Here is a 14,409-nt window from a genome sequence, read left to right as displayed (position 1 = left end):
ATGTCTGTTTTATTTCCTCTCATTTCACAGGTATAAATTAAAAAAAAAAATCTAATCGGCACGATATGAAAACTCAATAGTCTCTGAACAGAAAGAACTAGAAGGGCTACCGTATATAAATCCCCTCCGCTCTCGTCTTCTCGTACAAGCCCCATCGGCATACCCACACGCAATACTGCTGCAGAATGGCATTATTCGATCTGTCCGCTCCTCGCTCCGGCCCATTTCAGCAATTAGTCTGATTACGCCGAACATTTGTCCCCTCTTTATGCCAGCGGATAGCGCTTTAAACTTATCTAATCATGGGCCTGGGAGCCGACTTCTCTGACCCATTTAGATTCCTCCATTCACCTGTTGCATTGGAATCTTTTCGGCATTAAGTGGGATTTAAAATATCTATATTTCACCGTTCGTCTCGTTTGCTCATCTCGCGTCAAAGCCCTATGCCAGATCCTGCTAAAGAAGCTAGAGTTCCCTCTATGCTCACATGCTGGATGATTTCCTGCTCAGAAATCCCTGTTTAGTCATCTTCGATTGCGCTGCATGGAGCTTACTACCTGACGTGCGTAATTTATAACGCGAGTCGATCCACTATCCATCCTGACGAAGACGTAGTCTGCATATTAAGTAGCCATGTGCTCGTGTTTACATGTATTAGACAAGCGAGTTCGCTATGCCATCGTTAATGGGTATTTTGCTACGTTTAAATTCATATGGTTTGACAGGTCAAACGGTTATATATTATTAATTATTAAAATAAATATTAGTTTAAAAAAATATATAATAATGTATTCAGTTACTGAATACAGATTACATGCCCAAAACGTAATTTGTAATGTATTCCGTTACATTTCTCAGTCTGAGTAACGTATTCTGAATACTTGGATTACTCACACATTGAATTGCATTTTAAGTGATTGAACGCAGCCATCAGCCCCTGCTGACTACAAAGGATGCGATAAAACATTCAATAGAAAATGTCCAGATTGCTCCATCAATGTTCTTCTATTTAGAGAAACAAAAACGGAACGTAATGACAGAATAATATTTTTAAACAATGCAACCAAAAGTAATTTTACACACAGAATCAATGTTTGAATACGTACATCAAACAGATCCATGTATAAAACCAGCTGACTGCAATCACACGTTCATACTTAAATGTTCATCAGCATCAGGTCTGGACGGAGTTAACTAGCAGCTAACGGCTAACTAGTTCACTTATCAAAGTGACACTAATGGTGAACCGGCATCATGACGGAGGAGCATTAAGTACGCAGCGATTCAGACTCTGACCCCCATCAGTCCGGCTGCTCCATCCTCTCTGTCGCCCGCACCTGCAGCAACACGGGAAAGTACCGTCATGTAATCCACTGATTTCATCAATGTAACAGTATTCTGATTACCATCTCTTTAGAGTGTAACTGTAACGGTATACAGTTACTCATATTTTGTATTCTAAATACATAACGTCGGTACATGTAATCCGTTATCTCCCCAACACTGCGTAGGGCCAACCTTTCTTATCTCCCCTCTGGACGCTCCTCTGCAGTTCCTATCTTCCGTGTCCATGTTGCCTTGAACCAAGGCTGCAGCGTGATCTGCGGATCTGGTCTCACCTGCTAAGATCTCTGCAACATGTTGATGAAGATTCTCAGTCATCCAGGTCATCATATGTAGAGAAGATTGAAGCAAGGCGTCTGGACTTGTAGAGTTTTCTTGAAGACGTTTCGCTGCTCATCCAAGCAGCTTCATCAGTTCTGCAACATGGTGTTATTCTTTTAATGATGACGTAGTGCATTCATCCAATTCTCTCGGGTTGTTCCAGATGGAGCCCATCTGTGGGTTTTGGGGGGTTCTTTCCTCCAAGGCCAGTGATTTTCTAGATGCCGGCCTTTAAATTCTCACAATTCTGTCTCTTTGGTGCTGCATGCAATCTATCCCATAGCCGGGCTTGCTTCATTTGGGTTCATCATTGGAAACGCATTTAGTTCAGATAAGGGTGCTCCTGGTGGTTCATACTACCTCACATCAGAACCTTGTCGGCTCACATGCATTTCAATTTCAGGTTATTTCTCAAACCTGCAGTTATACTATTAAAGGCATTCGAAGGCTTCTCCCTCTCCTCTAGAATCTCCGTGGCCTATAACCCTTTCAATTCTCCACTAATTGGTTTCAACCCAGATCAGGTGTATTTCTCCTTCTGTTGATTCTCTCCTGGAATCTCTCTTCGCTAAGCTTTTGGCTTTCTTAGAGTAGGCCTCCCATTCGTTCAGTCATTCTAGAAGTCACCTTCTCAGAACTAGTATTCCATCTAACCACTACAGCTGCCATTACACCCTAAATGCAGTGGTGCATGTTCAGAAGTCATAGCCTGCACTAATTCATCCTTCTGTCCTTTTAAATCCATGAGCGGTTATTTACAGGTTCGCCCCAATTTAGATCCTCAAGTCCCTCGGTTATCACAGGAATCTCCCTCTGTCTAGGAACTGGTTCTATGCTCACTTCATACAACCTCTCTTCAGATCCCTAATCATTATTAGGGTCATTCCTTTAGAATAGGTGCAACTACTTCAGCAGCAACTCAGTGGCTCCGGTTCATGCAAGGCCATTTAGCTATGCTATCATAGCCAATGGGCTTTGTTTCACGCAAGGCCATTTAACCAATGAATTCCTGCTAATGGCACGCTCAGTCATCTTCTCTCTACACATTCATCTTCAGGCCCACCTGGCCTAGCTGGTAGAATTGTTAATCATATTATTACGTGATTTCATCATTATGAACGAGTTTTCATCATATTACTGGTGGTGGTGTAATGCTCGAATCATGTATGTTATCTCCATGCCCTCCTTTTCTCTATCCTCTCAGCTTTCCCTCAAGCTTTATAATTAATGTACTGTCAGCCAGTGGGCTTCGTTTCATTCAAGGCATTATCCGTGCATCTCAGCCAGCGGGCTTCATTCTGTCAGCTCAAGGTATCTCCTCCATCTCTGCAACCACTTGGTCGATGATCTTCACTTCCTGTATTCTCCAAAACACCGAACATGTGCTCGTATCTCAGAAATCTCCGTCCCTGGTGAGTTTCACCTATTACCACTGTATCGTCAATTCATGTCTGCTAACTTCATTCTCACGGCATTCCCTAGGCCTCATATCAATGCACCTTCTACTGGCGGGCTTCATTCACGCAAGGCCTTAAATCAATGCATTCATAGCCAGTGGGCTTCGGATCTTACAAGGCCATTTAGCTATGCTTTCACAGCAGTGAGTTTTATTTCAGACAGGTCACTTAATGCCATCATGCCAGCGGACTTAATTCATACTAGGCAATATATCTAAGATATTCCTGCCAACGAGCATGCTCCGTCATCTCTCACCACTCGTTCACTTTCAGGCCCTTCTGGCCTAGCTGATATGCTTATTAATCATATTATTGGGGTGATTCTGTTATGTAAGTTTTCATCACTTACTGGTGGTGGTGCAAATCTTGAACCATGCTTAATTTCTGATTAGGCTGTATAAACAACACAATTTCAGCCTGTGGGCTTCGTTTTAGGCTTCATTTTAACACAATCTCAGCCGTTGGGCTTTGTTTAAACAAATTCCTTTTTCCATCCTTTCCCGTGCTTCCTTAGTTTGAGCACATGCTCGCTAAACTCTCCATGTTTTCATCAGCTCGAGCTCATGCTCGCTAAACTCTTCTACGCCTTCCTCGACTTCCTAAACCCTCCTCTTCCTATGCTGTCCCTAGCTTAATCCCTAACTCGCACTCTGTTTCTCCTTCCCCCCCTCAAGGCATCAAGTCCGTAGATTGCTGTCATGTTATGCATTCTTTTTAACAATTGTCTTTCATTTTACATGATTTCCACCTAGAGCCCAGATATGTAAGTATTGACCTCAATTCTCATCTCTGTCTCTGTTTTGGGGGGATCTTATGATCCAGCAGCCTCTCCTCTTGCGTTTTCCCCCCTTTCCAGATGTGGTCTTCACGATGGGGTCTAGGACGCCAATGCACATTCAAACTTTGTACTTAATAAATCTTTCTCATTCAGTTTGCTGAGTCTCTCATGATTGAAATGTAGCTCTCAGCGTAAGTTCAATCAGGAAGACTCTATTTCCCATCATTCACCATTTATCCCTATCCGCTTCCGCTCTCTTAGTCAGGTGCTTAATAGAAAGCACCTCCCTCACCAATCAGCTGTCGCTTTCCATCCCTCTCCTGACCAATCACAGCTTAGCACGAAATTTAAAAGTCTTCGTCTCTTCTCCAGCTGTCTTCTGATCGAACCCGGCAACCCTCCTCCACCCCAAGCACCACCAGATCCACGCCAGTAAGGCCGCCTATCTCCTGCCCTCCAGCTATCCACCACCACCAGGTCTAGACCCCGGGGGGATCTTATGATCCAGCAGCCTCTCCTCTTGCGTTTTCCCCCCTTTCCGGATGTGGTCTTCATGATGGGGTCTAGGACGCCAATGCACAGTCAAACTTTGTACTTAATAAATCTTTCTCATTCAGTTCGCTGAGTCTCTCATGATTGAAATATATATATATATATATATATATATATATATATATATATATATATATATATATATATAGCAGCAATGGAACATCTTTGATAGTTTGACTGCTGTGTGTACACACTGCTGCTTTCTCATTAGGGCCCAAGCACCGAATGGTGGCACAAAATTGTCCCACGACGACAATCGTGACTCGACACTGTCGCCATTGGCAGGCGTGGCCACATGGCTCTGCAGTGCCCCCTAAAGTGTGAAAATATCCACCGCAACTGCTACAGACCTGCCACTTGGTACACTGATGTATCGCCTTGTGACAAGAAAAAAAGCCTCTTGGACAAAAATTCCACGACGTACAGGAAGTCCGCCATTTTGAAAAAAACACGGCATGTTCCAATTTGCACTCCCCGCATTCTAACAATCTCCCCCTAGGGGACTTGCCTGATCGGGCTGAAAATTGTTGCACTTTCCCTTAAGGGGTCAGGGACCAAAATTGATCAAAACCGCAGCACTTCGTCATACGGTCTGGCTGTGGCGCCGCCACGAAGTCGACCCTTCACCACCGCACAGGAAATTGATGTATTTGAGGCTGTATCGCCCACATACTTCATTCTATGTGGATGAAAAAAAATCAGGCATGTCATTCTGAGCCTGTCATTCTGAACAGATGCATACCATATGCATATGCGGGCGTGGCCACAAGGCTCGGCAGCGCCCCCTAGTATTAGATATGGGTCCCACTTTGACCTACAGACACGAAAATCGGTACACCGATGTATCTCCTCTAGACGAGAACAAAAGTCTCTTGGAGTTACCCTCTAAAATGTACAGGAAGTCCACCATTTTGAAAAACCTGTGCCATTTTCTGTTTCGCACCTGCCATACTTTTATGAACTCCTTATGAATTTCCCCATTAGGCTGCAAATTTATGGCCTCACTCCTAAGCCCACAAGGACCAAAACTTATCAAAAGTGCAGAGCTTTATCACAAACAAAAGTTGACCCTTCGCCAATGCACAGGAAATAGATGTTTTTGTGGCTGTATCTCCCTCATACTTTATCCTATGTCGATGACACTTTACAGTCATGCTGGACATCTGACTCGGCACAGATTGATATCCTGATATGCCACAGTCACTGCGCCACCTACTGACCAGAGGACCTCTCTTTTGTATATATGCATTTCACTGTACTCCTCTGTCCTGCTGACCACTACACGTGCCAGTAACCGGGGACAGAGGCCGCGAGATGCTAGGGGGGTGACGGCTGCGAATCTCACGGACCACAAGGACTGCGAGGGCCTGTCATCGCTGCTTGCAGCTTTAATTTAATTTAATTTTTTTAGTTTTGTTGTCATGCTGTCATATGCACTGATGCCCGGTCAACACAGTCACATTAGCTTATAAAATTAGTCTATCCACTCTATCTGCATCAAATCTCTGCTCTCTTGGAACATCACTGTCTTCAGAAAAAGACTGGCTCTAGACACCCTGGTCTGCATTGTGATAACAAACATGATAGTCTGCTAGGTGCAGTGTTATCCTGTGTTTAACATATGGCTGCTAGAGTGCCTCAACAGCTGCTGTGCTGGAACTCGCTCTTACACTGTATTCACTTTACTTCCTAGACTCTAAAAGTCTTGCGAAGCATCTTTGTCACTGCCTGTTTTCTCTGTTTTTCTGCAAGCACCTTCGATTTTGTTTTGTTTTTGTTTTTTTGCATGATGTGTCTTCTTGTGCACTGAGTGACATATTGTGGTGTAAGTGGAGAGCCCCAGGGGCTTGTTACAGACTTCCTTGTAGCTCAATTGGAAGCATTTAATCAGTCACTATAGGTGAACGACATTGGCAGATGTTGAGTTAAGAGAGCAAAGAGCCCGCTTGTTAAATGGACACAGTGAAGGACCGTTAACCTTTGATCTAACTTGGTTTGTGTGACTTTAAGACACCAGCTGCAGCCACTTGACACCATTTTGACCCTTTTTTGTTTAACATTGCAGTTTGGAGTAATAAAGTAAAAATCATTTAAGTCTTGTCAATGATTCCTTTGTGTTTAACCTTGTTGTTATGTTCAATATCACTTAAGGACTCAATGGACAGCTTTGCTCATGGTGTTCCAGTAGCCTGGCTTCTCTTCCCCTAGTGAACCCCGCCTGCCACCAGCAGCGTGGCACTGCACGTGTCATGGCTGCAGCCTGAACAAAAAGAGGCTTGTAGTTTACACGGACTTGCAATGGGGTGAAGTCTTTAGTGACTCCTGACTCTTGTAAAACCTCTCTGTCGAAGGGTCTTACGCAGTGAACTAGGCATTTGATATGTAAATTTACTGATGTACTGATGAAGAATGAGGACTCAGATTTTTGACCATAGACTGACCACTGCAGCAGAGGAACCTACACCTGATGTTTAACATCTGGGAAAAACTGGTGTAAAAATCTGCAGCTCACTTTTATCGGACACCCACAGAGTGTGAGGAAGGTTCAAACACTCAGGGTTCAACAGCAAGGTGAGGACTCATCACAGTGAACAAAATCTTTATTTTCTCCAGGCGGAGTCAAGAAACAAAGATAATTCCTGATCAAGAAGTTAATTCAAAAAATACAATGGTTCTTCAAGGCTTGGGTTAACTAAGAGTTCAAGATAAGTACAATAGTTCTTCAAGGCTTGGCTTAACTAAGAGTTCAAGATAGGAACAAAAGTTCTTTATGGCATGGATTTTAAGGTAGTTCCAAACAGACAAGGTTTTTCCATGGCTTGAGGATATAAAGTTGCAAGGCTGACAAGGCACAGAGTAATGGCATGAACCCAGAAAGACACAGAACACACTGACACCGAGTGAAGAGAAGACACACAAGAGGATCAGGGAAGACAATAAGACACAGGTGGCACACATTAGGGAGGAGCAGGTAATCACCAGAAACACAAGGGAATCAAACTCACAGGGACACAAGGGGAAACACCAACAAAGGACTTTCAAAGTAAAACAGGAAGTATGAGACACTGAAAACACAACTAAGATGAACATTACCTACAGCTAACAATGACACAATAACAGAACACAGGTTAACCCAGAGACCAAACCTAAGAGGACAACATTAAAACAATAAGACAAGCTGAAACAGAAGTCCTGACAGGGTGAGGACAGATACAGTGAGGCAATATCTCTCTGCAGTGACTGCAGTGGGCTGAGGAAAGGGCTATGCTTCCTTGTGGATGTGCAGACAGAAATCATAGTTTTTCACTACTACTTACAATGAATGACAAAATCTGTATCACATGGACTATCATACATTGGTGCTATCCACTACTCCAAGTTTACACCTACTTTCAGTTGTTATTCAGTCTTTGTGAGTGTATTGCATCATTTTGGCTTTATGGTTATTACTTCATCAGCTGAAGTGATAATGAGATTGGAGTCAAACAGGGATTTAAAAAGATTAACTCCGAGGTTGATGGGGTTACTCCTGGATTGTTGTCATCCATGAAACATATCTATTTGTCTTCTCTCTCTTACACTCACACATATGTGGACACACACACAGTGCCTGTGCTGCTGATGCCACACGGAACCCCACCAAAAGATTTGATGTTTGAAAAAGTACCACCATGTTTAACTGACACATTCATAGACACAGGCCTGTGTTGCTTTGCTGTTGATTATATATCTTGTGAGTGTTTATGTGTTGACTGAGTTTGTACTGGAGCTTCTTTTAGGGACTAAGGATGTTACGTTAAATCCTGAAAGAAAATTTATATAGAAGAATATGAGGTATGATGTGATAAAAATCAGTCGGAGTTGTTTTGTCTCTGCAGCCTCCACCACTTGAATTGAATCATTTTAGTTTGGTTTGTCTTGTGTTTTATGGCACTCGGTTTCATAACATTTAGACTGCTGTGAATGCAAACATTGCCTGAGCCTGAGCAGGCCAGATATATCTGGCTGTGTGAGGTTTATGCTTAGTGTGTTCTTAAATGTGAGCAATGACTGCAGATCCTCAGCTACCAGCTGTGATTTCAGAAGGAGTAAGGGGTTATGGGGACTGCCACCATGATCAATATGGCATAAAACAGTTCTTTAGCTGATGCCAAATGAGAAAAAGTTTCTTCACTGTGGATTTTGACATGATGAGTGATGATCCCTGGATTATGGATTTTTTAAGGATTTTTTAACCCAGCAGCCTCCCCTTTGCCCATCAGCTGCTGTTTCATGTGATCCGTTTTGATTCATCATCTGTCAGCAGCTGTCTGGTGTGGATGCATTGACGGCAACAGGGCAGAGTGAAAGAGGAATCAGTGGACTGTTTAGGGCAAGAGCAGTGGAAGCACAAGTGTCAGATACTGGGTCTGAAGAGAGGAGTTGACAGAGGTTATAGATGCAGACAGAACTGGTGGAAGGAAGGCTGCGTGGCTGCAAATCCTGACAGTGCAGGTCACTCCAAGCTGCTATGTCATTCTGGTTTTGGCTTTTCATGAAAAAAACACTATTAATTCTGTTTTCAAAACCTTTGAGCTACAACTCAGCTCCAGAACAAAGGATTTGGCTGCATGTCTATGTAAATGTTTGGATTTCAGTTTAGCTCAACAGCAGAGATTAGTAAAGTATATTCTGGCTGTTATAGTTGTGCTTCTTCTCCACATGATTGATGAGCTCTGCCTCATTAAGTGCCAAGAGGAATTAATAGGTACAAAATGTGTGTATTCATCCTCCCAACATTCTGCCATGATTGTATTTTTTCTTTTTAATTTTGATATCAAAGTTTTCTAAAGCAAGCTCAACTACTGTAGTATCACTTTGATCAGCAAGGGGAAAATATGACACAGTGGTTTGAACAGGAAGGACTTATCATTGGGTTCACCTGACACCTGATTCCTAGTCTTTGATTTCTGCTTAAAAAAAGATGCTGTAAAAACCAACAACAATGTGATTCTGTTTTCCATGGGTCTACATTAATAATCACTGACAGCATTCAAAGAAAAAATCATACTGGAAAGCCCGCCTAGAAGTCAGTGATTCACTCATCATCTGTGTTTTTGAAAAAGTGATTTGGGGATTTAAGGTGGCATGTATTTTCCAGTGCATATGAAGCTTTCAAATAAAACCCTTCAATTACAGAGCAGTGCTAAAAAAGCACTAAAGCCTGGCTCGACTTGAAGGTGGTGGTTTTCTGTCCCATAGGAAGTGGTAATTGAGGTGTCGTCCCATTTGTATTTGACAGTTTCATCTTAGGGATAACACTTTCCAATTCCAGCCATCATACATCAGACATTTGATATCATTGGAGAACCCCAAAGTGCCCAAGCACACAGACAAGGAGGGAATTAAGCAGCAAGCATGCAGATGTAGCCCAGTGTCTCAGCAGGTCTTACTGAAGTGGAAAGAAAAAGTGAATGTAGTAATAGACTGTAGAAATGCTACAGCTTTGCTTTAGACTCTTAAAGGTAGGGTAGGAGATTTTGAAAACCCAGTGAGAGTCAGCCAGATTTCGAAAGTAAACACACGCCCCATTCTCTTGGAGCTCACCCTGAAGCCATGCCTCCCAATCACATGGACGCGCATTACCTGAAGACGAGCTGCGGTCTGTGACTTCGGCCATCATGCACGTACCTCTCTGGTGCGCGCAGAGCAGGAAGAAAGTGACAACCAGCCAATACTCTGTGCAGGGTCGTCCCGGAGGATTGGCTGATGTTTTTAGCATTCTACAGCTTCCACAGATGATTTATATTCGTCATTTTAATGCCAAACTGCCAAACTAATGAGTATCGGATTGTAAAGGGAAGTTACACTAATTTAACAAAAAGTGCATCAGAATGAAATCTCCTACCCTACCTTTAAAGTCCTCATAAATGACCTGATAATACCACTGTTATCAAGTTCAAAAGTCTGTGAAGATTCTGTCATCCATAAAACAATCCATCCATAAAGCATGTTCCCCTTTAACGGGTGAAATTCACACCTTTTATCCTTGGTCATTGAGAGTCATTGACATCAAATATAGGCATACTTCCAACAACAGTATACCCCTGGCTCTAATATAAGTTGATGTTTCACCCGGTGGAAGTACAGAAAAGTGTTCATCACTTTCAACCAATCAGATCACTTCTCGTCATGCAGCGTTGTCCCAACTCAAACCAAGGTGCCAGTTCTCATACTCTGCTAGTTGTGTCACTCAGCCACAGTGCAGGCTCTCTGTTGTGCATCCTGTGTTAGTTTAAATGTGATAGTTTGATTTGTAGTCGGCTCTATAAATGAAACAGAGCTTAATTGACACTGATTATTACGTTTTCTTCCCCTCGGAGCACATGTGCACTCCTGTCACTCTTCAGAACACGGTCCCTCTTTCCTGCTTTTAAGAACCTTATGATTTGGTGAAGTGTGCCTCATCAAAATGCCCTCACTCCAAATTGCTTTTAATGGCTTGTGTGGATCTGTCTGATGCCAGCTAGCATAGGAAAAATAAATGATGTTGGTTTCTCTAGAAGCTGTTTCAGGATGCCACAAAGCCAAACCGCCCACCAAACTAGCAGTTAAACATCGCCAGAACCCTGTGGAACATTAATGGCTGAGCAGTCATCAACGCCTTCAATCATTATTCCGCTTGTATGCGTCATTTTGGAGTTAATGCCGACTAAAAACAAACAGTGGTTTTGTCTGTAAGCCTCAGAGTTTCTGGTTGGATTTGAGGAAAAAGAAGACAGGGGTTTCTTGATAATGCTGATAATCTTTTAAAAACTCTGTGTCTCAAGTATGTCTCAAACTAAAGAAGACTTACTGTGTGTTTATGGGTTCACTCCTTTTTGTCTTTATTAACCCCCAAACACACACATAAACACACACACACACTGCACTTCAACACAGACTTTGTGTTGTAAATGCAGCTGAATGAGCCTAATTGAGTCATCATCTCTCTCTAACATTTTTGATTACATATGATCTGTGCCGATAGGCTGGCTCTTTTGGCAGACATACATTCCTTCACCGTCCTCATATTCAGTCTAATTAAGACCAAGTAGTAACGAGCATTGACAAATGCTGCTCAGCACATGTCTCTCTCTAAACTTCTAAGAGTGTGTGTGGGATAATCAAACGGGGCACACATGTGTCAGTCTGTGTGTGCAACATGTGGAAGCCCACATGTAAGGGGGTTTGGTGCCTGCTGTGAGAAATGTGTGCAGTGTTGTGAAATGGAAAGATGTGAGTAGTTGACAGCAGATGGAGAATCTCTGTGCTCTGAGTTCTTGTCCCTCTGGGCCCACCGTTTATACAGCCAGGATAAACATCGTTCACAGAGAGAAAGTGATTGGCAGGGAGTTGCCTCAGATAGAGATGGATGTCATAAAGTAGCATTTTTTTTTCTTACATTAGAATTAAGAGGTAATAATTATGGTGTGAAAACAGCACTTGAGCTCAGAAGAATCAACAAGTATCCATACAGTCTGTATGCAGATCAACTCATTATTGTGGTTCTACAAAGTCTCTCGCACTCGCACTAATACAGCAAGTCACTGATTAAGTGAACATTTAAAGTGGAGAGAGAGAGAGAGAGAAAGCTTCAGAGTGTGAAGGGGAGAGTTACAGCTTGTGAATCATCATTGCCCACTAGACGTCTGGCTGAGTCGCCCAGCTTGCCCTTTGTGTGGCCTTGACACACTGCGCTGAAGCTGAGCGCTTCGACCTGTGACCTCATCATAAAGGACCTCCGGAGGGCTATTGGCAGCTGGCCACCATGCTAATGAAGCCACCCGTTAGCCGCTGTCAAGGAAGGCCAAAATTCCCCTAATAAATGCAACCTCCTAGGGCCTTTGTGAAACTGATACTGGTTTACATGTGGCAGTTGTTGACTACACTGTCAAAGGCGTCAAGTGGGCCACACAGTCCTACACACTGTGTGTAGGATTGTGTGGCCCACAAATGTGCAAGTGTTCCTGTCACAGTCTTCTTTGTGTGTGAATATGTATATGTTTCCACTACTGACCTTGTGTGTATATATGCGAGTGTGCCAGCCTTGACTGCGTGTGCGTGACATGCACTGTTGTGTAGGTGGCAACACACAAGCAGTCAGTATGTCACAGGGGTCATGTGGGGGTCTGATAAAAACCCCACAATGACATTCTTTGTGGTTCATAGTGCTCAGCCCCATCCTCAGAGCCCTCTGCTCCAAGACATTTAGGCTCATTGAATGTTAAGTATTATCACATTCTTGTTGTGTGTCTTTCCTTTGTGTTCACTGTCTGCCATCCTCCCCACAGATCGAGAATGTGGATGCCTGCCTCAGTTTTCTGGACGCCAGAGGAGTGAATGTACAAGGGCTCTCAGCAGAAGGTAGGAAGAATACACAATTAAGGGTCTGATTAAACTTGTAATTGAATCAATGGAGCAGAAGAAGAGGGATCTGTCTGTTATATCTCTCTAATTTCAAGACCTGGAAAATTCATTTGGCTTCAGCACCACCCAAACCTTAGCGGGTAGCTTTCCATTTCTTCACAGTATGAAATGTCTTCAGAAAGCCTATTTCCAAGACTACTATTATACTTCACAGCAATGGAATTTACCATGTTAGTATCATGACAGGGTGCACCAGTTTCTCCATCTCCAGCTTTCACTATGGCACCATAGGCAATCATTAGGGCATCAAAGTGGATTGTGGGAGGATAAAGACTGCAGAGAGAGATTGGCTTCCTGACCATCAGGGCACTCAGTACATGGCTTATATGACAGCCATGACAACAGCAGAGCTCTGCACTGAATGACTGTTTGCCAGATTGAATGATAAACCTAAATTGTCTCTAAAGGCCAGAGGCAAAATTACAGTTTTGTTCCAAACCATATGTTATCATTACATTTTGCACTTCAGCTTGACTCTGAAGGAACAACCCAAGATTCTCATAACAAACAAATCCAACTGCAGGCAGTGTGTTTTCACATCGCAAAATGCTTTGCAGAATTGGCGTCATGTACGCGATGTGTCTACACAAGAAAAACAACCCTGTTTACAGCTCAGTTTTGATGCCTCTGTGCTGCGGCCAGAAACTTTTGTTTTACTGGTCATACCTCGTTTTGAAAGCAAAAAGGAACACTTTGAGAAAACGTATAGAAATTTGGTGCAGAACTTGTGATACTTGTGATTAAGTGCAAAAGTGCACATAACTGAAGAACTCAAACTGGAGTTTCTCACAAATGCCAAGACCAAGATCAAGATACAAGGATCAAGTCACGAGTTGCAGAAGTTGTACCTTTGGCTTCAGTTCCAAAATAGGCATGAATAATCTCAGTCTGCCTGTATATTGCCTATATATACTGCCTGTCTATTTTTTTTTATTATTTTTATTTTATTTTAGATACTTTAATAATCCCAGAGGGAAATTGCTTAAGTCATACAATGACCAGCAAGGAGCGCCACACCAGTGAGTGCACTGGAGGCAGTGTGGGTAAAGTGCCTTGCCCAAGGACAACAACAATGACTAGGGAGGAGTTGGGATCGAACCACCAACCTTCAGGTTATTGGTGCTGCTGCCGATATTTTAAAGTTCTATAGTGTATTCATACACACATGGTCCAGCACATCTCAATTATTTTAACAGAAATGTCTTCAAGTGTTATTCAGTACCCATGCCTGCCCAGACCCCATGTTGTTTCTGTTCCTTTAAGAGGTGAGTGTGCCCTTGACCTCTGCAGCAGCATAAATAGTCTAACAGCCTGACACACTGACCGACAGCTCTAAATTGTGCACCGCCCAACTACAGCACTAAAAACAGCAAAGTGACTCACCAGGCATGGAATTTCAAAGTGGGTCTGTAAATATAAGGGCTATTGGGTTACTCTCCTCATCACTGTTGCTGATGCATTTCATCACTGCATGCACTAAGTCCATCCTTCTGTGCATGAGCTGTGTTT

The 14,409-nt window shown here is 42.9% G+C and overlaps 1 protein-coding gene across 8 annotated transcripts in view; it reads left to right on the top strand.

Moving 5' to 3' along the window:
* Positions 1-14,409, top strand: part of nav3 (neuron navigator 3) — a 178,257-nt gene that overhangs the window by 73,109 nt on the left and 90,739 nt on the right. For all 8 annotated transcript variants that reach the window (XR_003669363.1, XM_028394087.1, XM_028394063.1 and 5 more), the window contains exon 4: positions 12,765-12,837. Coding sequence is in view for 7 of the 8 variants with exons in the window: in XM_028394087.1 (XP_028249888.1) it covers positions 12,765-12,837 (73 nt within the window). In the remaining variant the exon portion in view is untranslated. The remainder of the gene's footprint in view (positions 1-12,764; positions 12,838-14,409) is intronic.

This window comes from Parambassis ranga, chromosome 2 (genome assembly GCF_900634625.1).
Source record: "Parambassis ranga chromosome 2, fParRan2.1, whole genome shotgun sequence".
NCBI classification, from domain to species: Eukaryota; Metazoa; Chordata; class Actinopteri; family Ambassidae; genus Parambassis; species Parambassis ranga.
This window is presented reverse-complemented; position numbering and strand designations above follow the sequence as displayed.